The sequence below is a fragment of the Copidosoma floridanum genome, unplaced genomic scaffold, assembly GCF_036245765.1.
Source record: "Copidosoma floridanum isolate Cflo_tuat_1 unplaced genomic scaffold, Cflo_Japanese_pri ptg000005l, whole genome shotgun sequence".
In the NCBI taxonomy this organism is placed as follows: domain Eukaryota; kingdom Metazoa; phylum Arthropoda; class Insecta; order Hymenoptera; family Encyrtidae; genus Copidosoma; species Copidosoma floridanum.
The window spans coordinates 1,132,330-1,159,577 of NW_028321882.1; the positions used below are offsets into that span (position 1 = coordinate 1,132,330).

The 27,248-nt window shown below is 33.4% G+C and overlaps 1 protein-coding gene across 2 annotated transcripts in view; it reads right to left on the reverse strand.

Annotated features, from left to right (window-relative positions):
* Window positions 1-27,248, reverse strand: part of Lrch (Leucine-rich-repeats and calponin homology domain protein) — a 757,344-nt gene that overhangs the window by 256,301 nt on the left and 473,795 nt on the right. For both annotated transcript variants that reach the window (XM_089598107.1, XM_089598106.1), the window contains exon 9: window positions 20,875-21,269. In XM_089598107.1, coding sequence (XP_089454233.1) covers window positions 20,875-21,269 — 395 coding nt within the window. The remainder of the gene's footprint in view (window positions 1-20,874; window positions 21,270-27,248) is intronic.

Sequence of the window (27,248 nt, forward strand, 5' to 3'; positions counted from 1 at the left end):
ATACTTTAGATTTTTATTAGACCTACCGAATACTTTTTCAATAACTTTCTTCAGGTAAGAAATGACAGATAGAGACTCTGATTAATAATATGGTTATATTTGCCTTAAGGCAGTAAGAGCGAGCGAGAATGATGAATTCTTATACTTTTACGGTAACAGGCGAGAAAATCATTCTTGGAAACCATCTCTTTCAGAAACTTTTTGAGGTTACGGAAAACATAAGAGAAATTTTGTAAAGAATAGGTTCACGTGGATATGAAGCAAATAAAACTGCATCAAAATAGTATTTTTTTAGTTTACTATGACTTCAGTGATCAAAACACTCGAAAATTGTAATTTTTAGAGATTTTTTGAGGATAGGGAGAGCAAAAATTAACTTTAGTCAAAAAGTAGGTGTATATTAGTACAGAGCAAGAAAAGATAGATCAGAATTTTATTTTTCCATGAATGTTAGATACTACACGTGAACGTTACACTCAAAATTCGCCTTTTTTAGAGGTTTTCTAAGGCTAGAGACGACAAAAACACTTTTGGACGAAAAATTTAATTATATTAACTAGGTAGAGCAAAAAAATTGATAGCTAATTTTTCATTTGGTTTTTTACATACAGTATCGCATAACGCATTGTCTAACGGTGAGGTAGCTCATTTTTAGTGGCCATATTTATCTGCCATTATCATGTATTTAAAAGGCAACAGAATGATAGAATCTACAATTAAGTAGCTTTAAAATAAGACAAAATATAATTATCTATGTTGCTCCAATTTTTAAACAGAGCGGGTGGCCAAGTAGACAGAGAATGCCCCATATATATATTTCTAATAATATATGTACGTGTCAACCCTCTATCAAAAGACTGTAACTTAAAGTTGAAAAATTTTTTTAAAAAGGTTTTTTTTATTTTTAATTATCTTATTAACTATTTTTATACAACTTTTCTTACTACCTCACCCAAAAATTCGAGTTTCGGCAGCGGTGTATAGGGACGAATGCCAATATTTCTTCCCTATCGACGCGACATCTATATCGTGTAGAGGGATCGGGAGAAAAAACTTCCTTCTCTCTTCTTCTCCTTGCTTGAGAGAGAGACAAAGAGAGCGAGCAGCAGTACTCCACTGTTCCTCCTACTTCTTCTTGTTTGAAAGAGAGATAGAGAGGACGTGAGCAGCATAGTGCAAAAGTGCGTACGTATTAAGTAAGTATAGAGCACGCGTCTAACTCGGGTATGACTATAAATTTGTCGTGTAATGCACGTGATTTCTTTTGGTACTATGCAACAGAGTAAATTTTTAACCTCAATAAGAATACAGTAACAATGATTAAATTACTGTTAGAAAAATCTAATAAAATCAAACATAATGTGACTTTTTCAGCAACCGATACCCAGGAGTCTAATAAATAACTATATTAGCTTCTAAAAGTTTGAATGCTGTTGATGTGCAAAAACATTTATTAAATAATAGAATTTCTAAGATGTCATTTAGGGCCTTATAAAACGAAAAGGATTTTTAATAAAACTAAGTTGTTCTGACCAACTTCTTTTGCTTTACGGGCCTGTTAACATCCACTCGCTTCACTCGGGTCCTGTTAACATCCGCTCGCTTTGCTCGGATCCTAAATGTTGGCCGATGATATAGGCCCTTCACTTTTGCCCCAAACATAACCTATCGCCATACTCACCACTGAAGCTAATTGTTATCTGATGGCCAATGAATCACGAATCTTTGGCCGAAGTAGTAAGAAAAATAGTATACATCACACTGGACGTCACTCGATAATCCGCTCCACCGGGAGCGGATCATCGAGTTTCGTCCCTTGTAATGTTATATACTATTTATCATATTTATAATAAATTATATATAATGAAATTATCATTTAAACAGTATTTCTCATTTTTTAAATAAAATTTTGTTGTACAAAACGTTATCTCTTTATGTTCGCTGTATTCTTCTAAAAGTATTTTTTAATATTTTAATAGTTGTCATTGGTTAATCCTAAAATTAGGTTTTCTTCTTGACTCTGTTTTTTAATTTGAACGAATACTCACTTTATTTATGAATTCCACAACGCGGTGATCTTTAAAAATGTTTATACAAGAATACTTCTTTAATATACCTACTTTTTCATGTACACTAACTTCATGTTCTTATTATTCATCATTTCACGACACTTAACTTCCACATTCTGAGCGTATTTTGAAATTTTTAGAATAAAACGTTGTAACTATACGATATTTACCATTTTTACATCACCCAAAAAAAAAATAAATAACTTCATGGTTACAAATTACGTTAAAGAACTTATTTCAATACAACCCAACCAATGTTAATTGTTTTTAAAATAATTTGTTATATTGTTCCTAATTCAAAAGTTTACAGTGCATGGACTTTTTAAGATTATTATTATTATCATTATATAAATCTGTGAAAGCTTATAAAAGCATGCCTTTTATAATATATGTTAAACCCTTAGGTTATAATAAAATTTGTATATTTTAATAAAATGTATTACGCAGAATACCCCTCACATTAAACTATATAATATAGGAAGATATTTTACAAGTATAATATAAGCTATCTCATTTTATTGATCCTATGATGTTTAAATTATTAGTTTGTTTAGGAGATTTATGGTGCAGTACTGGTTATTTTACAAATTACTAAAAAGAGAGAGAAAAGCTAACTATGTTACAACATTATTCATACAAAATGCCTTACAGACCAAATAAAATAAATTTTAATCCAATATTCCATGGGAGACAGTTGATACAACAATTATTTGTTTATTCTTACATAATAATTCAACACAACCGTTTAAGTTATTTAAGATATGAAGAAAAAAATTTAATAATTAAATCTTGTCAAAGTTAATTAGACACAATTCTTAAAAGCACGTCCAACACTTCTAATAACTTTGAGACAAAGGAAAAAATTATAAATCTTTTTACACTTGCATCTACATATATCGTTAGTCCAAGGTACATGCAAAAAAATTATCAAGATTCAATGTCAACAATGAAAAATGATGTAGACCAAATATATTTATAGCAGTAACATGTTACCCTGAATAATAAACAAAAAGTTAATTCCATCAAAATTTTCTAATAGTGCGACACCAAATAATTTTCTAATCATAACACCTGAACAAATTAATTCAATAATTTCAGCCGTAATTCTCGTTGGTAATACAAAACTGACAAAATTAGAGATGAAATACATGCTTCACGTACCTTATACGTAACAAAGTCTTCGTATGATTAATCAAAAATGTAAAGACAATTCTCCAAAACCTTTTAAAAATCTTCCCTTATTTTAAACGAATGGTAACTCCCAATATTGAAGAGAAAATGATACTTCATATCAACATGTTTATAACGTTTGAAGAAAAGATGAAATTTTTGTAGATAATTCGATAAAAAAATACAGGTCCGGTGAAAGCAGCTTGGGAATAGCAAGAATTTCTAACTTCTGGTAGAAGTTATACAGTTGTAAATTTAGCTTCTTGCTTCGAAAACAAACAAAAACTTGTATTTAAAGATGTTATCTGAAGTAGTATAAAAAACTGCAATACATAGTTAACAGTTTGGTTTAAATTAAATAAATAGGATGATTTTGCAAAATCCATAAAGTATGGGAGCATTCCAGAATACTACATTTTCAATAATAAATTAAGAATATCGAAAAGAAGAGAAATTCTCATAAATAATACTTTAATAGGTCAGTTTATTATTGTATCTCTAAAAGATAATAAAAGTTTTTTTTAAAACTTGTATTAAATAAAGTCCCTGGTTAAACATCGTTTAAAAATAATAGAACATGTAAAGGGATAACATAAAGGAAGGGAGGGAAGAAAAGGAAAACGTGCAGAGACATTGCCAATGCAATAAGATTAATAGATAATGACGGAGAAATAGATGACATTCTTAAAAAAGCAATAGCTTACGACTTCCCTTTCTTTGAGTATAATCCCAGTTAATTGGTGGTGGTAACAATCGGCTAAGAATATTATCTGTACCGAGGAAACTCTAAGATTGGGAACCAACACACAAACAATGATAGTGTTTATATGTCGGAGGGCGGGTTCGTTGCCCTGTGTAAAAGAGCGAAATTGCTCAGATTGCCGATTAAATACAATATTTAAAATAATTATTATCAAGTTTCAAAATTTATCTGTTAAATAATCAATTAATTCCTGCACCATATACAGCAATTGTTTATTGATTATTACTTTATTGAATTCTTCTGAATATTCCCTTAATTTAATAATTTTAATAATTTACTATTTTTTTTAACTTATTCAATATTTTTCTAATCTAATGTCTTTTTTTTATTTATTCCTACCCCTTTTTGGGGTACAGATAATATTCTCAGTTTATATAAACGATTTGAAATCTTAACAGCTATTTTTCTAGTTTTTATCTTAAACCATAAAAGGAACTCGCAATCTTATGTGGAGGGGAAGGTTTGCTTAAATAAGCACAATCAATTTATTTTTAATTCTCTTATATTTATTCAATCATATGATTCTAAGGAAATTATATCTTAAATTTTTTACATGTATTAATTTTATTTGAGTGATCGCAATTTTTTTTACGTTAATAATAAAAAACAATATATAATATACTCGACAATTCACTTAAAACTAATCCGCCTTTTTAATAGAAAATTTTACAGAAATGACAATTTGAATTTTCCCTCCTTAATATCTCTGCTTAAACACGTTAGGTTAGACTAATACGAATTTTTATTACAACCACGGAAAGTTAGTGTTAGGTAACTACCTATCCTACCAAGTCACGTAAGGTTAGGTCGTTCTCAGGGCCCTTGGGTGTCTTGAGCACTGCTCAAGTCGTCGACACAGGAACTTCGCCTAAGAGTGTGGTCGCTAACCCTACTGCTTCGACTACTTGGGGATGCGTCGTCTCCACGCTTAAAGCGGTCGAGCACCGAAAGTCCAAGTAGATACCGGTTAGTGGAAGTGTTACTTGTTGGTGGTGTACACACTTAGTTTTCAGCTATCAGCCTTCGTACTTTGTCTCTTTCTCTCCCTTTGTACTCGTCGCGGTATTGTACCGGTGCACGGAAAAATTTCAGGTCTGGGTGAGCAACGGAGTTTCCGCGTCCCAGGCTCGCTGGAAGAGGACTCCACTTTTTACATTGCGCGCTGGTGCCTTTTATGCTAACGTTGTTTCCTTTTGAGTAACAGGTTTTTCCTTCTTTGGGTGAACGCGCTCTAGCGTTTTCTTAACGTACTAGACGCACATTCCCCGCGCGCGGCGTTCGAATTTGAATTTTCGTGTTTCACATAGGAATTTTTTATGTATAAAAAAAAATGTGTACCCTTGAATTGTCTATTGGACGGATTTTTTATTACAAGAAAATAAATATAAATGTAAAGCGTATATTATAAATTCTAGGTGATAGAAGTGCCCCCTTGCAAGCTGTTATGATTCCTTATTAATCATAACAATTTTTTGCTAGGTATTTAATTTCAGAAATCATTTAAGGTGATAAAATATGGAATAAATATGAAGAATATTTTAAGGAGGATTTTCTCGATGATAAAAATAATTTAGCTCTTTTACATTTCAACCCAATTCAAGAACTAGAAGATGAATTATGTAATTGCTGTTTTGTCTAATAGATTTATACATGGATCACCTTTGGTAAGACGTTTCACAAGTTTAGTACCTTGACCACAGTACTGATAGCGTAGTTTGTGAAGTTTAACGAGTTAAGTGTTTAGAATCTAATTTAGAAGACCACGTCCTCTTTTATCATGTATGATTATCACTCTTTAGGGGTTGGATCATGACTGAGCTACAGAAAAGGGAATTATCGTACTTATAGTCAGCATGTATGAAAATGTGCAACCATGAAAGTATACAATCAGTGTCTTTTATGGACTAGACGTCAGTCGCAGTCCAACTGTTATACAGTCCCGATATAAAATTTTAAGAGCGACCCGTAACATGGCAGGTTTCTAACCTCAATGCTGTTATAAAACAGGAAAAGCTTTCTAATCGACATGGTAACTTACAACATTACAGTATTCGAGCTGTTTTAAGCAGTCTATCTAATTGTAGTATGACGAACTGTTTCTTACTACTAATCATAAATTCTGATGGCCTAAGATTTAAAAACATTCGTCTGTATTCAAAACTCGCTTAAAAAATCGAAGTATAAGTTCTCAAAAGAGCCTACAGATAGAGTGCCATACTTTTCTTTTAGTGAATATAAAATAATGTGTCTCCGAAAGATGTAGATTGCTTTTATCTCTGTCTAAAACATGGTTTTGTTGTTATTGACAAGGACAGGAAGATGTACCGTAAAGTTTTTGATAGTTTTGCTGTAAATATAGGACGTACATAGCGTAAACTGATTAGTTTACTCGGAGACTTCAAAGCATCAATGTATACGAGATAGAAAAAAAGTTTTTTCATCAGCTGATGAAGGCAAGAGAAGCCGTCAAAAAAAAATGTAGATTATTAAAATTTCAAAAAGATAAGGTTGAAAGAAGACATAGTGAGACTTTTAAGCCAATCACCGATCCTCTACAGCAAACTGTGACGATGACAAAGAAAAAAAATATAAGGAGTAATCCCGTGGTTTAAAATTATTTTGATAATACTACTACATCAAAGCTGCTCATTAAACGAATAAAAAAGAGAAAAAATATAGCGATGATGAAGATACGATGTTTGAGTCTGCTGTCAGTCAAAGTGACGATAATGATGATATTAATGACGATGATATGAATGTTACCATTTGAAAAGAGTGCCTTTTTAGAACTCGAGTCAAATTATAAATAATTAAGAAAAATTGATTTTATTACTCAGAATGAGGCTTCAATGATTCCAAAAAAAGCAGTGCAAATAGTAAGTAGAAAAATAAGAGATTTATGTAATTATTTAACAAGGTGATTTTTGTAAAATTCTATCAGTAATAAGAAATAGTAATTGAGAATCATAATTAAACAAACCATGAAATCCTCCTTTAAATAGAACTCATTCCAAATTTAGAAATTAGAAATTAATATTCATTCTACTGATGAAGGATTTTTAAAATTATGATTGGGATATGAAAAAGAAGAAATAAAATTTTTTAGTATTTCTAAAAATTGGACATCAAATAATGATGTATGTTCTTAAATGTTTTTAACATATTTTTTTTTATGGAGCGTAATTTTTTATAAAATTAACTAGGGACACTAAAACTTACCATAGATTATAAAGCGCAACTTACAAGCAAGTAAATGAATCGGCTGATACTACTTACATAAAATGTTCGGCGGAAATGTTGAACAACATTCTTGATGGATTTTTGCCTCATGAACTAAACCTTCAATTTGGTACAATAGAAATGTGAAATACAAATTCAGGTATATCAGATGGACTGTGTAATAGAATACGATAAGAAAATTGGAAACAGAGTCTTCATTCTAAAAATAAATCTAAGCTCCTGAAACATCTTATTATAACGTGTAATTTTGTATCAGCAATTTTTAATAGTTTTGACATTTGCTACAAAAATAAACAAATTCCAAGGTCAATGTTTCCGTAATGTAGGTTTAAACTTGAAAAAACCTTTAATTTCTTATGGCCAATCATACGTGGCTCTATCAGAATACAAGAATAAACATAATTTAATAATTTAAGTAGAAAAAGAAAATAATTTGAGTTTGACATTTTCAGAATGAAAAGCTTCTAATCTATAAAAAAATGTGGTATGTAAGAATATTAGAATTTACTCTAGTTTATCGATGGCAAAGTATTATATGCGAGTAATTGAATTTCATATGGTATGTAAGAATATTAGAAATAAGTGTGCGTTCTATCTCAGCAAAAAGATACAACAAAAGAATAAGAAATGTGTTCAATCAAGCACGTACGGACTTACAGCAAGACCGTGACAAAAATGAGGTATAAGCTTTTCTTCATAGACTTAACGCAACCAAACAGCATCATCATAGAAACTATCATCAAGCTCTCAATTAAAATTTCATACTGTTGTGTGGTTTCATAATGATGAGTGTGGGTATGTGCAGCATATGTGCTCTACTCTGTTCCGTTATTTTGTGCTAACAATTTTTATATTTTTCTTTTAAGTGTCTTATGATGTTCATTGTGTGCATTTAACTTTTGGTGCCTGCAGGTAAGTGGTGGTATTGTACTTTGAACTGGCTCTGGAGCTCGAACTGCACTGTGTCCACACCTAAACTCAAACTGCCTTTGGTGTTGTTACCTGCCATATACGCCTCGACAATTGTGGCAACTGCAAAAAGTCTGTTAGCACTAAGTCCTGCTGTTAATACTATGACAGGGCATATCATGCTTCTTGTGCGGTTTGTTCTGCGATCGAAACCCAAAAAATATACCATGGCTGCAAGGATATTTACTTGCCCCCTGACAGTTTACCTCCAGTTCTTCAGTAGTCAAAAAAGCAGCGTTCTGACGCCTACAGTTCCCCTACTGCTATCGACAGTTTATCTACTACTGCAGATATGCCGCATGTGCAAACTGTTGCGGGTACTACGCTTGACGACATAAAGAATCTAATGAATTCCTTGCTTTCCAAAATCACTACACTTGAAAACAAAGGAGATACAAGTAATACCTCTATCAAGGCTCAGGTAGATAAGTTAGATAAAAGCATGAAAACGCTACAATCTTTACAAGCCACTTACTCCTTGGACTTTCAAAGAGGTCCAAGACAGACTTGCCGAAGTTGAGGGCCACTCTTCTCTTCCTCATGAAGCAGCTCTAGATAACTTTGCCACAGAAATGAAAGACAGGCTTAAGAGGTCTTCAAATGCAATTATTTACAATGTTCTTGAGTCATCAGCTGGGTCTGATCAGTGTACAGAAAGTGAGGTGTCTGCAAGGAATACGCTGTCAACTAATCACCAACATTAACCAGTTAGTTTATCTAGGCAAATTTCCCTCTGCAGCCAGACCTAGGCCCCTGCTTATCACTCTGTACAGCAAAGGTGAAGTTATGCATTTGATCTCGCAACGCTCTAAGCTGCCACAGAGTATCAGCGTTTCCTCTGACAAAACCAAGACACAGCGAGAGCATCTTTCTTGGCTTTTGGATAAAGTTAAGCATTATAATTCAACTAATCCTGTTATTAAGAAGAGAATAAAATACATCAGAGGCACTCCAACTATTATTAAAGATCAACAGTCCTTTCATGCAAACACAAACCCTCAATAGTACTAACAATGTAAAGATATAAGTTTATTGCCAAAGTGTCAGATCTCTATATAACAAGCTCTCTACAATATAATCTAATCTACCCTCGCTTACTTCAACTCCAGGCATTATAATTTTCACAAAAACATGGCTGAAACCACATACTTTGGACTCCGAGTTAATATGACCCAATCATAACATCTATAGACAGGACAGACAAACAGTGGAACAGGGTCATAGACATGATGGCGGTGTCTTGGTTGCAGTAGACAGAAACATTTCATCAAACCATATATTCTTTGAAATGAATATTGAGTGTGTGGTAGTAAAATTACAAGGTACTGCAATGAACTTCATTTTAATAGATATTTATATACCATCTAGCTCTGCTCTATCAGCATGCTCTGAGCTTTGTAGCCTTATTGAGTCACTTCTCAATTAATACTCTTCCTGCAAATTTTTTAATGTAGTGACTTCAGTTTGGCTAAATGTTCCTGGACTAATTATCCACTTTCTCTGCTCACAACATGCTATATACCACCGGACCGACATCAAGCTACCATCCAGCTTCTCAATATGTGCAACACTATTGACCTCCAAAAAATTTTTAAACCCATTTCTGGTCATGATTATACAATGGATCTCCTGTTTGTACCTGATAGTTACGTTGCTGTTACCGAAGTTATTGAAAAACTCATTTAATCTGACGTACATTACTCACCCAGCACATTTCACATTGACTTTGCTCGCTGCGCTTCGCCAATCAGCCTTCATCAAAGCTACAGAGACTTTCAGAATTTTTATTACCAAAACATTTGTCCTGAACTTGATGCAGTGCTTAGGCCCCAATTATTACCCGATAAATCTATTGATGATTGTATTTAGTTATTTTACGACGTCCTATATAACCTCGTTGACAAATACGTTCCAGTTCGTCGGGCCATGTATTTCAGATCGCCAGTTTGGCTCCTTTGGTTTTCACTCCAATCGATAAATGCAACTAGCTTGCTAACCACTTTTCTTATGTATACAAACAACCCAACTCAATACCGGCCCTGACTACCTAGTGCTATTTAGACATAAATTTCACTTTTTTCTCTTCGACTATACTTGCTGCTATCACACAATTAAAAAAATCTAATCATGCCAGCCCAGACTTACTCTCATCCTCTTTTATTATCAACTCTTTTTCAGGTCTGTGTCATCCTCTTGCACTTCTTTTCACTTAATCTTCCGCTGAGGGCGTCTTTCCAGTTGCTCGGAAACTGTCCTACATATTTCCTGTATTTAAGTCTAGTAATCCACAACTGGCCATCAACTACCGACCTATCATCCTGAAGAGTACTATAATTCACAAAAGACTTTCGGCAACTCTCTTATCCTTATCTATCTCACTACACTAACACAGATTTACTGAAAGCCGCTCTACAGTTACAAACCTCCGCACACTAAACCACTACGTCATATCTTCTTTTGAAATCGGTGCAAAGGTGAAAATTATCTTCCTAGATATGGCTAAAGTCTTCGATAGCGTTTCCGCATTATATACTACTTGCTCGAGCTAGTTCTTTTGGCATAGAAGGAGCACTTTATAGATGGCTAACCTCCTTTCTCACAGGCAGAACACTTAGAGTTGTCCTCCTTAGCGCCTTATCGAATGAATTCGTCACCAGCTCTGGGGTACCATAGGGCTCCTACATTGGTCCATTACTGTTTACTCTTATTATAAGAAGCCTTCCTTATGCACTCCCTCCTGAATCATTTTATTTAATCCATGTAAACGACATAAAAATTTATAAACGCATTTAATCCCATACAGATTTTCTATTCTTACAGTCAAATTTTTCTAATGCGGCCTTGTGATACTCCAACATATATTTACGGTACACGAGAATAAGTGCAGGATGCTATCAATTAACAAAAGCCAAAACACAACATTTTACAATTACTCAAATAATGGCAGTGAATTGGAACGGGTGGAGTGGATCTGATCTGGGTGCTACTCTTAATTCCTCTTGATCCTCAAATACCATATCAAAAAAGTCATCTCTAAAGGCTTCAAGCTCCTGGGCTTTATGCAACGAACTACACGTGATTTCTCACTACCTGAATCTATTATACACTTATTAAGTCTTTAATAATTCCACATATAACTTATGCCTTGGTTCTTTGGTCCCCTCACATTTATCAAAGTTTTTCTCAGCTCAACACATCGCACTCTAAGACTTGCCTTCTATAAAACAGATTCTCCTATAGTATACACTAATCACAATTATTCTTCTTATCTATCTAACCACTCACTTTTTACCTGTGAAAATTGACATGAATACCATGACGAACTGTTTATCTTTAGGCTTACCCATAATCTTATCAACTGCCCTGATCTGCTTGCACTATTTTCTGTCAGAAGTACCCAACATGACCTCAGAAATGCATGATATATCACCGAATAGACCTACAATACTAACTACCTCTCCCACTCTCTCCCACCCCGCCGAAGACGCTTATCAAACACCGTTATCCAAAATCTGCCTGAAACTGGTAGTATAAATGTTTTTAAAAATAATCTCCATCAAATCTTACTTTCTAATCAATAGCTTGTTTTTCTCTACACCATCACTTTCCTTTCGATTATTCGAAACCGATTTCTTAACATTTTTATCTAATTTATCTGTTAATACTACTGATATCCAGCCAGCTCACTCAACTAACATTGCACCATTTATTATTTAATACTTAACAGTTGATATCAAGTATCTAATATTTTAACATTACACTTGACTTTAATTATATACTACTCTTAATTACTAATTATGTTTACACGTAGTACATTTATTTAAGTTAGTCATTACTTACGATCTTTCATAATTTCAATTTAGTTTTCTATTCTATAATTACGTTATAACACTATTTGATTTGTTACGTACCGCGCTGGGCAACATACTTCGTTATTTGATTGTAGTTGGACCCAATGCCCGTTAATTCTATAAATAAATAAATAAAAAAATAATCCCTAATGGTTGGCACTACATTAAAATGACGTAATTATCGAAAAATAAATAATCTATAGTTTTAAATATAAAGAAAAATAAGTAGAGACCGATAACAAGAAGCATACAATCTAGATCTCTGCTCACGCTCTGGACTTTCACTGTCGTTCTACAACTCATAGAGAATATATAAATAGCTTCACTACAATGTTATCTGATATGCACTTTATCGAATTAATTGTGTTAACCATTATACAATATTGTTATTACATCTTTTTTTAAATCTTTCGTGTTTGTTTTATTACGGATTTTAAATGGCAATATCTGAATAAAGATGTCAATTAATATTTTAAAGAAATTCATTAATTTATTATCAATTTTTTTTCACGTATTATTTTTTAAAATAATAAGCTGTAACTACAATCATAAGTTTTAATTATTTACCACCATCTATCATTACACTTGCTCCAACAGATTTATTGATACACTAAATAATTTTAAGCAATAATGAGCGGGACGGTATCAGACTAATAAAATACTTAATCCTATTATTTCTGACTAGCATCGCACATTGCTACATATTTCGCTTTACATGTAGAAGTTGACACAGTGTCAATTTAATACTAGTTAAACCACTATAAGTATCCTATTATACCGCGATATCAGTGAGAATAAAAAATAAAAAAAGAGTAAAGAACTTTTTTTTAATGTTTTTTTTATTTATTTCAAGACATAAAACACAAAAATCTATAAACGTCAAGAAAAAAAAGAATATCAAAGCGTTGCTAGGAATTGATATACGTATCTCTCTGACTTCATTTGTAAAAGAACACTGCTTAAATTACTCCAGGCCCTTAACGCTTACCACCAAATTCATTCATTCGAGGATGAGAAAAAAGCGGCCCTGGACGATCAAAATAATTGCCAAACAGGCATGCCTACGCTATGAGATAATTTTTCATAGTGTTGAGATACGCAATAGCGAAATGAATAACTACTCGCTCTCTTACAGAAAATAAGTTTGTTTTGTAACATCCTCTGGGATTTTTAGTCCTGGAATTTAAATATTATCAGCTTCTGTCGACGTAGGCTATTAATGTCAGTAAACTGTTCCATATTTTCTATATTTCTACTTTTACACAAACAAACATACTAATTTCACCAGAGACCAATATTTGAAATTTTCTCTACAAATTCATTCCAATTAACAGACAAGGATATTTACTGTGTGCTTGCAATCCTTGTATGGGAGATCATTACTAAAGCGCTCGTTCTATTTTTTTGAACAGGTCATAAATTAATAAAGCGTTGTTTCTAACTTGTAAACTTTATTCTTCATTTATTATTGTCAAGCAGATCTTTCGAAATCTCCATATAAATTATCTTTGATTGCACTCTTAAGAAATTCAGCTTTTACTTTAAGTAGACAAGTCTTTAGATAATAATTAAGAATTAGGAAAACTAATATCACCAGAGTTAACCTACATTATGGGGTGAATTTTTTCGATAAGTCGTACTTATTGTTCTTTTTAAAAACAGGAATCACAAATTGTGTTTCAAATTTTTGTTTTACCTCTTTTATCTAACGTTCTTTTCAAAATACATCTAAAGTCGATGATGTTTGACTTGACAACATTTGGATTTATTGTTGGTTTATGAACAATTGTTTTATATTAATTTTGTTATTATCTGTGTTTAATATCTTGTCTTTTTTACAGGTGTCCTTAAAAATCAATCTTATATAAAATCTGATACATCAGCTTTCATGAAATTTTTAATCTTCTGGTATTGGGAAACTGTATTAAGTATTTTCCTTGCCAATAAATACAACTTGAAAGCCTTGTAAGCCATTTTTAAGTTCAATAATTTTTTTAAATCTAATTTTTTTAATCTAAGTTATGTCAATGGTGGTGTAAGAAGCAAATTTTTCCTAATGATCTATTTGATCATTTGATCTCTGAGGTCTTACCTTGTCCTGTTTCGTGTGATGAATTTGCTCTACTACTTCTATTATTCTACTAGAGAGAGCTAGGATTAATTAGTTGGTGCTTAGTTAGCTCTTCATCTCTTGAGCGTTTCTACTGTTTCACCTTCGGTAAACTCTATACTCTTATCTGTGTGTAAATAACATACTTTGGAATTAAAACTCAGAAGGCTTGGCACATACATTAAAAAAATTATCCATGAAACGTTCTGCTTCACCTTTTGACTTTACATAATATTCCATCGTTAATCTAAAGTAGTCATCTTTGTACAAACTTATATCTTTTTGAATAGTTTGGTGCTCTTTTTTTCTTTCTCTTCAAAGAAAATCCGTTCATTTATTCGGTTTAATTAACTTCACAATTTGTAATATAACATTTTAAAACAGCCTTATGCCAATCTTTAATTTCTTGATTTTCTTTTGTAGTGCCTTGAGATATTCTACTGACGCATGCCCAAATCTAAAATTCCAGATGATAGTTTTGTTCTTTTTCTCAAATATTTAATATTGCTTTGAGAAGGGAACTTAGATTTTCGATTAATAAATCTCTGCTATCATCTGTTTTTTTTAATATTTAGAGTTTTCTTGAACACGTTTTGATATGTTGTTTCAAAGTAGTTATCTTTGGGCATATTGCTTAAGACTACAGAATTGTCTTTGCTATCATTAGTATGAGCTTGCTAAATGTTTTTTACCTTCGCAGCAGCTTGTCTAAAAAGAATAAAATGATCGTACAATCTTTATTTACAACCTTAATCTTTTAACTATGAGAAGTATTTGGCGTATTGCGTCTGACTATGGCAGGGTTATCCATAGAACTAGGAGCCACAAATATCAATGACCTGTGATGTTTAAGAGCAGCTGTGAGAGTAAAGAATTCATTTTTATTTGATGGGTCGACTCTTGACTAAATTTTTTACTATTAATACAGGATATTTCATCGACAGTAACGAAGGTTGATGCAAATGATCCAGCTAAATTAAATATCATAAGACTTTGGGGTTTTTTTTGCATGATGAAAATCATAGTGTATTTTGATCAAATATTTAGCTACTCTTTTTTATGATCCATCACAAGCTAAAAATATTTTTGTCATTTAAAAAAAATCTTACGTAACTTGCAAAAAACTTGTAACTTCTTCTAAAATAACCAAGACAAGATTGTTTTTTTCAGGGAGCCAGCCAAACACGCCGTGTCACTAGAAAACATGAGCAGGTATACATACATAGTCACACAATAAAAAAAATAAAAACTAAATAAATTCTATTGATTTAAAAAATACTAAATACATAAAACATGTGCAACTAGCAGCCCCCCGTCTCGGCTTCGCCCGAGACTTACTAAATAAAATACCGTAGTGTGTTGACATGTAATGTGAAACATTTTTAGTTAGAAAATTTTACACACATTCCCGATACATCTCAGAACAAAAATCTTCTTATTAAAAACATATTTTTTCAGAATCCATATAGTTTATTTGGTTAAATAATAAGGTGTAAAAATTCAAAAAAATAATTATGCTGAAAATTTATGCCATAAAATAATTGATGGCTATAAGAAGTTGTTGATTTAGTTTCTTCTGTGTAATTCACGAAAAGGGCTATTTTTTGAAGCTGTTAAGATTTTAAACCCCCAAAAAATTCACTACTACCACCAGAGGGAAGTAAAGGTGGGACTGCCACACAACTCTGAAGAGTTGGTGCAGATTGTGCTCTGGCTAGATATGTCTCCTGGTAATTCTGGCAGAGACGGCATCGGTTGGAAGTAATTTATTTTACTTTGATTGCACTCGTCGAGATTCAGGGTGAAGGGACACTTAGGTCCCTGCCCCCTTAGAGAAGAGTGTCGTCCGTAACTGGGATATCCAGCTGCAGGAGTATCACCAGCGTTCTCTGAACAGTTTGTTGAGCTGCCGAAGCTCGACTATACCACTATCGATACGCTCCGGCCTATTATAACCACACTTATTTAATTATGTTGCAGGTAGCTTCGATTGGATGTCGACACCAGCTAGCGGATTTTACTGAACTAAAGTGGAAAGCTGGCGTATTTTTGCAAAACTTTGAGCTCATTTATTGCTATTGTTATTAAATTTTTTAAGATAAAAACTATACTAAAACCATCTAGGAAGTATCATGAATCAGTGTGCAAAATTTCAGCAAAATCGGTTCAGTAGTTTTCGCGGTTAGCGATTACAACGGTTTTAGCGACTTTGCTTTATATATTAGTAAGATTACAAACTATTTTTAATCCATACTGATTTTCTATAACTTTGTACTATCTTAGAAAACTAACACAGGCATAATAATGAAGCTTTTAAGGCTTTCTTTATCACGCATATACATAACCTTCAACCTACCGTGACGAATCAGAAATAACTAATCAACTACATAGAAGGTTGCGCATTCAAATAGTACTACTTTAAACAACTCTAATTCTGAAATTGGCATCAAGTGTTGAATTCGAATCTTACAACTATTAAGTTGTTGTTATAGTAGATGCCTAATAGTACATGCTAACACCGAATCCAGACACGCACTGCCTCAAAAAGTAAGTGCAATTCAAATAGTTGTTTAAGTTGTATTGTACTCAACTATAATTCTCGACATTTGTATAGGTAAATAGGTAAAAAGGTAGATAGGTAAAGAGATATGAGTAAGTGATAAGTACGTGTATATTCTTTCTTTGATCATTTTTTAATACACAAAACGCGTACTGAAATTATAATAAGACAAAATGTGAAGTACGACAAAAAAATACATTAATATAAGTTTGAAATAGTAAAAACTAACGCTGCTTACATTACATTTATTAGCAATAAAATAAAATGATTGAGGGCTACTGTAAGATTAATACTTGTTGTGATGTCATTTCAGAGTGATGAACGTAAAAACAAAAGTTTAAGAAAAAAAGTCAGATTTTATAGTTTTCGTAGCATAATAGAATGGTATAATTGATATGACTTACGTTAATTATTCTATTTTCAAGATAAAACTCCTTGATCTTATGTTAGAGGATATTTTTATAAGAAGTTACTCTAATGAATATGATTTGTAATATTTTAAACATAGACAGTCAAATTTTTGCCAAAAGATAGTAAAGTTATGAAATCAATTAGAGAGACAAAGTTAATGCGAACATACTCCATATTAAACTGTGTAACTGATAATTTTGTTACTCAAGAAAAAATTGTTCAAAGGCTAAAATTACAGTAATAACTAAATTTTACTTAAAGAAGTAATTTTGAAAAAATTGAGTAAAATTTGACGAATATCTGATGGTGTAAAGAGAAATGGTCACAGGAATAAAATTTTTTTTTTATCATAATCATATTAAAAATCTCGTAAAAATGAATCAATAAGAAATAATAAAATTAAAAATTAGCTTTTTTGCTTTATTATCTTAAAATCAAAAGAATTTTAATACAATTGTTTTCAAAAATGTCATTTAGTTACTGACAACTTTTTTTTTCCATATTTTGTGCTGAGGACTTTTAAACTTACAAAATAAGTACACGTATTGAAAAGGTGAAAATTTATTTTAGAAGATTAAAAAAAAAAAAGTACCAAAATAAAGATAAAAAATATAACCAGGATCTATTGTGTATAAAAAAATCATTTGAAAATAATATCACGAAACTATTTTAAATAGTTGTACAAGCGAATAAAACAAGGCCTACACTTGATGAATAAGATACAAGAAGGCGAATCATGGCTTAACACGAACGTATAACGTATGGTAGAATATTGTGATCTACATGTACTAGTAAAATTTGTGCAGATTGACTAATATTATCTATTAATAGCTGAGCAGTGTTTTACAAAACTTAAGTTAGTTGAAAATTTTGCTCGATAGGCCATAAAAAAAAGATAATAGTCCAGGCGCCGGAACACAAGAAACTCAACAAACATAAGCCACGTAAACGGCAGGAGGCAGTTCCAATATATTTTGAGACTGGAGCTCTATGAAATTTATCTACAATTTTAACTCACAAAAAAGTTGATGGATATGACGCCAAGTCGTTTCAATGCTTAGGCTCAATGGTAAATCAATTAAGTTGGAGCGCAGAAAACAGGAAAAGATCATTAAAACGACCACAAAAGCCACAAAAGTATCAAAAGTATTATAAGTGCCAAACCAGACTCCATAAGTATTACTCTCTTTAAGAGTAAGTCCATTTTCACGTGTTTAGAAATATGTACATTCTAGTGTTCAATCAGTGTGTAGAACAACATCGCTTACATCGTAAATGGAGTTATTAACATAGATACATGTATTATAAGCACATTGGTTACATCTGCAGTCTAAAAACTTTTAACAGCTTGTTGACAGATAAATTGTATGTAAGCAAAGTATGTATCAATATATAAACACCAAACATACAGCTATTGTAAGAATCATCATATCGTTATCCTTATCTCATATTCTAAAACTAAGATTTAGGCATGCCTATCTTCCTTTTATTCTGCTGTTCTATAAAATTTATCCTCAGAGAAAGCATAGTTAGTTAAACAATATAACTGAGACTAAATTTCCATATTACTAAGATCTGTTTTTTTTCATTTATGTTTATTCCATCTCAAAATTCTGTTCAATATCATTGCTCTAAGCTTTTCTAGTTACCCTTAAAAAATTCTGCATATTCAAAACTTTTAGTAAGCTGATTTCAATAGACTAGCTGTGATAATTAATGATATATAAATTACGAATAACAACTTTTTCATGTTGTCAATGAAAGGCAATAGTAAGTAGTCTAACTGATAGATTGGAATCATTTGGAACGAAGTTGTTAGTTTAACTACGGAAGAAAAAAAAAAATTTAATACTATTAAAAAAAATTAGATCACATTTTCAGAGCGATTGACAAACTATTTTTGCAATAAAATGAAATATTAAGTTTACGTCCATGTTTATGGTTTCCGAAGGAGACTCAAAAGACAGCATCATATGAACTAAACTTATCACTATTATAAAAAGAAAATTAAAATCTCGTATCAAAAGTCCTAACTATTTAAGAAAGCAGACCAAAGGAAGATTTTTATATTTAACAATAGAAAGAGACGTTTTTCAGACTAATTAATCGATTCATACGTACCAAAAAGGAAAACTTAAGCTATAATGAAAAACTTAGCAGGGTCGGAACTTTTCAACAGATAAATTTTCCAACAAGTTTACCTAAAAAGGTTAATATTTAAAATAACTTGTTTATTGAAAAGTAATGTCCAAGTTCTTGGAGAAGTAACTGCTTGAAAACTAACAGCCTCATAAGCATTGAGATTCTTAAAAAGGTATGTACTTTACGATGCAAGTACAACCATCTTATTTTCTTTTAATTTAACATTTATTTATCACAGTTTTAAGTTTACGGTAGTTACTAAGATGTTATTCGACTTTATACAAAAATTTTTTAACTCTTACAAAAAATATTGTTAAATGTAAAAATAGATAAAAATAAATGTAACAAAAAAAATGAACCTGATCATTATATCTAGCTTAAGAATTCCAATAAATCTAAATGAAAATTGGTTGACTGAAAAATTACATAGGATGTATATTAGCAATCAACAACAACACTAAGAATAATTTGAATAAAAAACCAGGTGTGGATCTCGGAACTCCCGGAAGAAGTGAAACTTCCAACTCAAGTATTATTAAACTTGCTATAACAGAAACTGAGAAAATTAGATCACAATTAATTTTAGTAGGTCTTTAAGAATCCGATATTGAAATAGTAAAAATTTTATTATTACGTATTTGAGCACGCGCTTGCATAAAATACATATACTTATGTTACATGTGATTCGCGAATTTTAAGAACTTCCATATTTGCTATGATTTACGTATTAATATATTTACGAATTGTTGGTCGTGTAATACAGAATCAAACAAAAATTTTTCCCATAACACCCCAAAATAAGGTACTTTTGTCCAGTTACGTGGGACAAAGATTCTTTTTATTTAAAATTACTTTGCATGCATTTAATATGATCATATATGTACAATTTATTCTTGTTTAAATCATTGTATCCAACAAATTCAATTTTTTTTAACTTTGGCTACCATAAAAGTAAAATAATCCACTGGAATGAAAGAAAAACATTTCACACATAGTTATTTTCTTGTTTTCAAAGGTAAGATTGTCGTATTGTACATGTTTATTACTTTATGCACGTTTTTTTACATACATTAATACGTATAACGATGTATGTAATGATCAGGACATGCAACACGTATATATACATACGAAGTACATACGTATACTTTGCCTTTAGTATAGATACAGCTGTTATTTTTTTCTTCTTTTCTCTTTTCTCCATACCTATACCTCAGCTTGAGCAAGCACAGCGGCTTAATGTTAACTTCAAAATATACATACTAACACAGCTATAATATATGTATACGTATATAGATGTAGTACCAGCGTGAGGGAAAAGGAGCAAGCGGCGTACATGCAAGAGAAAGAGAGACGGAACGGTAGACAGTAGACACGTGCTGCGAAAAAGAGACGGAGCGAAAAGGAGAGTGTGTAAGAGAGGAGATTGAGAAGAGGGCTTGAGACGCAGGGAGGGTCGCTACGTTTTTTCGTAACGTATTACCCCTATTGTGGCTGTTTATAGCCCCAACGTAAGAAGTTTCACTTAAAAAAGCAAGTGTACAAAAAGCACTTTGATATATTAAATGTAGTCATTACGTAAATTAAATTACCTTCGTTACTTAATACAGCTGTTTTTGAAAAATTCGAAGATCTTTCTGGATTAATTATCTCGAACAAATGATCACTTTTTGTTTTTATTGGTGAATTTGATTGTGTGGAAGTTCGACCGTACTGATTAAAGTTCTTATGATTAGAAGTGTTATTGCTGTTATGACTGAATAAAGTATCTTGGTTTATTATGGATGGAGTAACTTTCTGTACTGGTCTTTTATCAGTGGTCCCACCACAAAAAATTTGCTTACTCTGTATTGTACTCATACTCATGTTTTTCAAGTTTACTTTATCATTACTGTTGGAATTCTCTGGGAAAATAACCTGTTCCCTTGACTTGTAAGCGCTTAATCCATCACTTAGTCTCTGTTGTTTGAGAGCTTCTTTATATTCCCTAAAAAATTGATCTATGTAGAGTGATATGATATTAATGTAAAATGATTTTTAAGAGTCTAGCTAATATCTGTTGGGTTATCATTTTCATTAACTAAGCAAAAGTCACATTCGAGAAACTACCTCTCAAAAAGTCGCAGTAACTATTCAGACAAAAATTATTTTTAACACCTTACACTAAAAAACCATTCTTAAAGTAATAAAGCTATTACAAATTATTGTTGTTACTTTCAGACCAAGCACAATTTTTTTTTTTTTTTTGAAGCTCAATCAAAGTTGCCTGTTCTTTCAATGAAATACTTGACTAGCTGCTTGTTCTATTACAATGGAACTCGTTCTTTCGTAACCTTAATTTAAAGTAACTGTTTTTTCAATTCAACTGCTGATTTATAAAAAACTTAGAAAAAGTAAATAAATGAACAAAATCTTTGTTTACAGATAGATAGACTTATATATGTGAGTTAACGTTGTACAGGATAATACATTGATGTATCGTTATCGTTCGGTTTATTTGAAATTATCTGAAAGTTTTTATAGAACTATAATGAAATGTGAACAGTATTGCCTCATACTTCATGACAAAAATTACTCTTTGAATACAAGTTTATGAAAAAAAAAACAATTAAAAATGTTTATTTAATTACAAAAGAGTACTCATGCATTATATAAGTAACAGTGGTTTCTTATGCAAAAAAATTTCTTTCTAAGAACTAAAAATGTAATACTCAAAAAATGTAACACTATTCTTAAAATTAGAAATACATAGTGTGTATAGTCTATATTGCTTTACACATTTTGCACGAGAATTCGCATTATACTATTAACATGAATATATCTTCTTTCGTTAATAACCCCTGAACAACTCAGCAAATCTGTCCAATAACTGACTTAAGGAATCTGATCATCATCTGTTACTAACAGTAGAAGCGTAATTTAATAACTTTTTTGTTTGATTCCTCATCATTTCTTGCCCATTGACATGTCCAAGTCTTCTTCAGGCTTTTTGGGACATTAATAGAGATGCAGAAACCGGTTTTTCTTACGTTATGAATTAAATCTTCACTTAATTCATGTTTGTTTCAAGCAATTTTTTCTTTGATAACATCTCCTTTTTCTCCCTGAGATCTTATTTTATGGTTAAGTTGCCATAAAAACTTTTGCGTTAAACTTTATCTCGGCTCCCAGCTTAAAATGTACACAAAACCAAAATGTATAAAAAGAATAGATAGATGGTATAATAAGAATTGTAAGCATGTTTATTTGTTTCGTTGAACTTACTTACTCTTTGCTAAAACTGAATTTTATATGGAGAGTCAGTAATATCAAGTACTGCGAAGCAAATACATAATAAAATCTGCTTTTCTAGTTTTCTGTTTAGTATTACAATAATGAAATTTTTTAGTAACAAAAAAAGACTTTAATACCAGCATCAAGTAATAATTTTGGTATTCACAAGCTTTTAAAATACGACATTTAACTGAGGAAGTTCACACTTAAAAGTTTGCTCTAATTTTTGAACATTCAATTCACTTAAGCATGTTACAGCACTCAAATGCTCTGGCAGAGTATTTGACTAGTTTAGACGATTTTTGGCGCTTCTCAGCTGACGGATATTTATATGAACGTTAAAAAAAAATTTTTTTCTATAGTCTGGGAGTCAAAATTGTCACAACATTTATTCCATACAAAAATTATTATGAAAAAATGTTTGGCAAAGTTGTGGCATTACTTTTTTTTGTTTGGAGAGTACATTTTTTTTAGGAGTCATTTTGGATACTAAAGGAGTCCTAATCCTTCCGCAAATGGCAATTTTCGAGGACAACTTTTGATTTCCAATTCATTAAACCAGGTTGTGGCAGTAATATCGCTGAGACCATATGACCCTTTTTATATTACCATAGAACTGATTACCAAGAGAAGAAATCACTAAAATATTTTGGATCTCCACGAATCATGAATTTTTTATTTTTAGTAAAAGTTGCAGCAATCAGTTTTTTTTAACACCCACCGGGTTAAGCTCTTAGTCCATCAGCACCGAGGATAAATCTAGAGGGGACAAAACAGTGTGTACCAGCGCTCATGTGTCGATCAAAGGAAACCTGAAAACGGCATCAAATCCACATAGTCCGTAGACATCTTGAGAAGGGTATGCTTCTTAGATTTGACGGGCACCAGGCAGTTCAGGGGACTATTTGTTGTGGTAGTGGGATTCCAGGGAAGGGGGTGAGGGCGTGGGCAGCGTTGGATTGTGTATTTGCATTTGTGAGGGCATAATCTTGTGCTTTCCGCTTTCATTGATGTAGATGCATAGGCCAGTGCTGCTTGTGCTTTCAAAAAAAAATCAGTATTAACTTTTACTGGTTAATACGTTACAAAAAATATTTTAATATTCTGAAATGAAAAATGTCCAAGTGGAACAAGTACCTTAGACGATAACCTCTATAAGAGAATTCGACGGCAGTGATCCAGTGAGAGCCTGGGTGACTGCCGTAGGCCCCACGGATTCTGGGGGGGGGGGAGTTGGCACACAAAAATTCTATATATGGTTAATACACTAAAAAAAAATCGAGCAGCTGTAGCATGAGAATCTATACTGCGTTGGTATGACTATCGATTCATGCGTGCAATGCTTGGATTTCAAGTATAGATCGTATGAGATGCACTCAAAGTAATATAGTATGGTCTGCTAGCGTATACACTATGACACACATCGGGCCAGCGCGTGAAGCCCACGCGCAAAGTGTTTCGCGTGTACGCACGCTGAATTCGAGAAGGAGCTATAGGCATACCCTATACATAACATACGCGGTCTGCAATACGCATTCATTACAGCTGATATACTGATGTGATATGTGCGATGTTCGTGTGATTTTATGTGTATAATGATGAATAACCAAGGTAATAGTTATTTCTTTAATGAGTACTAAATTAATGTGGCGGTTGTTCATCATTAATTACTAATATTTTGTTCAAGTGTACTACATGTGAATTGTGCTCAACTTTATTTGTCAACACCCTGCGCTGAGTGCATTATATATATATATATATATATATATATATATATATATATATATATATATATTGTGACGTGACGAGTCACCGTCACAGTCAGAATACCGGTTTTGTGATAGCAGACAGAAGGAGAGGCGGTACAGTGCGCACTACCCCTACCTTGTCCCAAACCCATACATAGGTATCCATACCTACTATGGGCAACACAACCGATTCCCGACTGTGGGTAACACCTGGTGTGTGTGTGTGTGTGTAACAACGCAACACACACCTGTGTAAGTGGCTGAGGTGCCAAGGCAGCACGGATCAGCGGGCCGGGAGGAGAGACACTCTCTCTCTTGTCTGCTCACCGTGAAGTCGTACTCTCTATACGTCGGTTGAGTTTTGCGCAAGCTAGTGAGGCGAGCTCGGTATCAGGTGACAACAGGAGACGCAGCCACGGCTACCTGTTGCTGACCCGACCGGTTGCAGGCGTATACACGCGGCTTCTGCTGGGACTCGTGCCATCCGAGTGCTGATACCTGCCAGACGGATCTCCCAGTGCCCGTGGTCAAGTTGCGGTGTACCTCGCCATAGGAGTGTTAACGGTAGGCCTGTGTCCCTTAATCCTGTCCCTACCGTGAAAGCACTGTGCCGAACAGCAACTGCCGGACCCACAGGGCCGAATTGTTAGCTGATAGGTCTTGTCGGATGGCGGGACGCTGACATTCTTTTGTGTGTAATACATAGTCATTGCTATAATAAACGCATTATCCTTGCAGATAAATAGATGTGTTTTCTTTAATAGTAGGTATTTGAATGCCAGTTACCCACCTATCCTACCGGCCCTTAAGGATAATTATTAATAAATATAAGGTGAACAGCGTCTTGCTGCTGACTGCAAGGCGAGCGGGACGCGACACCTCACATGGCGCTCGATTAGTTGTTTAGGCAATTGTCCGGCACGGTGCTCTCTTACGGCCGTTTTGTATGCACGCTGTGTATTGGATATTATTTTCATGCTAAATTGGTTTTTTTTGCACATTATAATGATTATGTTGTAACTTAGTTGCCGGCGCATTATTTGTGCTGTTGGTGCGTGCTACTCCTTTAACGAAATTTAAATTTTAACAGTACTTATTACTTGATAATAAGTTGTGTATATATCAGATTAAAAGTTGATCGTTCATTTCTCCCTACCGTTTACCTTTGCTAGCGTGTAGTGAAATAAAAACAAGGTGTTTTCTTTTATTTCTCAAGTGCGACCTTGTACAGGATTAACTACTGTGTAGTGTAGATTGTATATGATATACGAATCGAAAATTTAATAACAAGGGAAAGTTGAAGACGGTAGTGTTTACATTTAGTTAGCAGCGTACCAACACCAATATATTATGTGGTAAAGAATTTGTTCGGCATAATCCCTACAGTAGCTTAATAATTTCAAGCTACTTGTAAATACACAGTATAACATCAACCCATACAAGCGATATAATAAGACCTTATCGTAAATACTCGACTATTTGGCTTTGTTTATTTCGTGACCCCTAGCGTTCTACATACAAAATATGACAGTCTCACTAGAGGATTTGGAATTCTCCTTCAGCGCAAGCGTAACATGGGGGGACGAACTCCAAGCGCTGAGCCATGAGACAATAAATAAAGTAATCGAGGACACAATTAAACTATACACGGACGGGGAAATATTCCAGTATTTAATATTGCTAGGGTTAAAAAGTAATGGAACCACGCCGGAAGCTAGAGATAGATTACAACGTTTCTTGAGCAGAAAATATATAGGACCAACAGCTGCAATATGGACTAAGGAAATAGATGAAGTCACTCGAGTAGAGAAAAATAGTTCGACTATAGACTTTTCAGACATGGAGTATAGGCCGGGACGCCGTGATACACAATTCAGATACGACGAATCGTCAGAGGCAGACGCAAGTGTCACACAAGAGAATCGAGCCACCACATCGTCACCTGCAAATCAAAAATTCCGTGAAGTTGTAAGCGGGCAAGTACGTCGCGATCTTAATAATGTGAGGGAGCAAAGTGACCAATTAAATATGGAATCGGTAGTACGAGATAAACAAAACGTACCATCCAATACACACGGAGCAACACAACCCTACAGAGGGTCGTATGAGTGGCCCCTGCAAGAGATACTTCAGGAACCTACGAGTAGACCGTCACGAGTATTAGCAGCAGGTCCTGTACGTAACTTGGGGGCAAATAGAGCTGCCGGAGAAAACATGGGGACTGTAAACAAGGAACAAAGGACAGGTCTAACCATGGGCGAACATACATCTATGGCACTCAGTGGTAATAACCGTCAAACAGCTTTGGCATCGGGGGATAGAGAGAGTAGTGCTGCAAACGACCGTCGGGTAAAGTGGTCAGACGGACACCCGACCGACCATAACTATGAAGGCTTGGCATCTCAGGATCACAACACAAGCGCACAAATGGGGTACACGGATGCAAGGCGTAAAACGAATAGCCACACACAACAACACGTACCCCACGATATGTCAAACGTGCCCCGAGCGCACTCAACGGTACACTCGCTGCCCCCGCAGACTCGAACACCCACAGCCCAAACGCAAAATGTACCTTTACATTCGTTCCTTAATTACGCGAGTATGCAGTTACCAACAACTGGCAGCATCAGTCATCCACGTGTAGAGATACAAAGTCATAACCCAGATAATTTTCCTCACGAACATCGATTTACCACAGGGCCTCAAGATCACTGCAATTCGACCTCAGCTAACTAAGGTGGACAAAGCAGAGGCATTTATGGAGATATTCCCAGCATTAACGCAGGGTATAATCAACATAATTTAACTTTGGCAGGTGTGGGAATATCAGCACAACAGCGCGAATCACAAATTAGGTGCGAAAGGTACACGCTAGATTTGTTGACCCGCTGGAATGTTGAATTTCGCGGACGTGCTAAAGATGATCCTGAGGATTTTTTGAC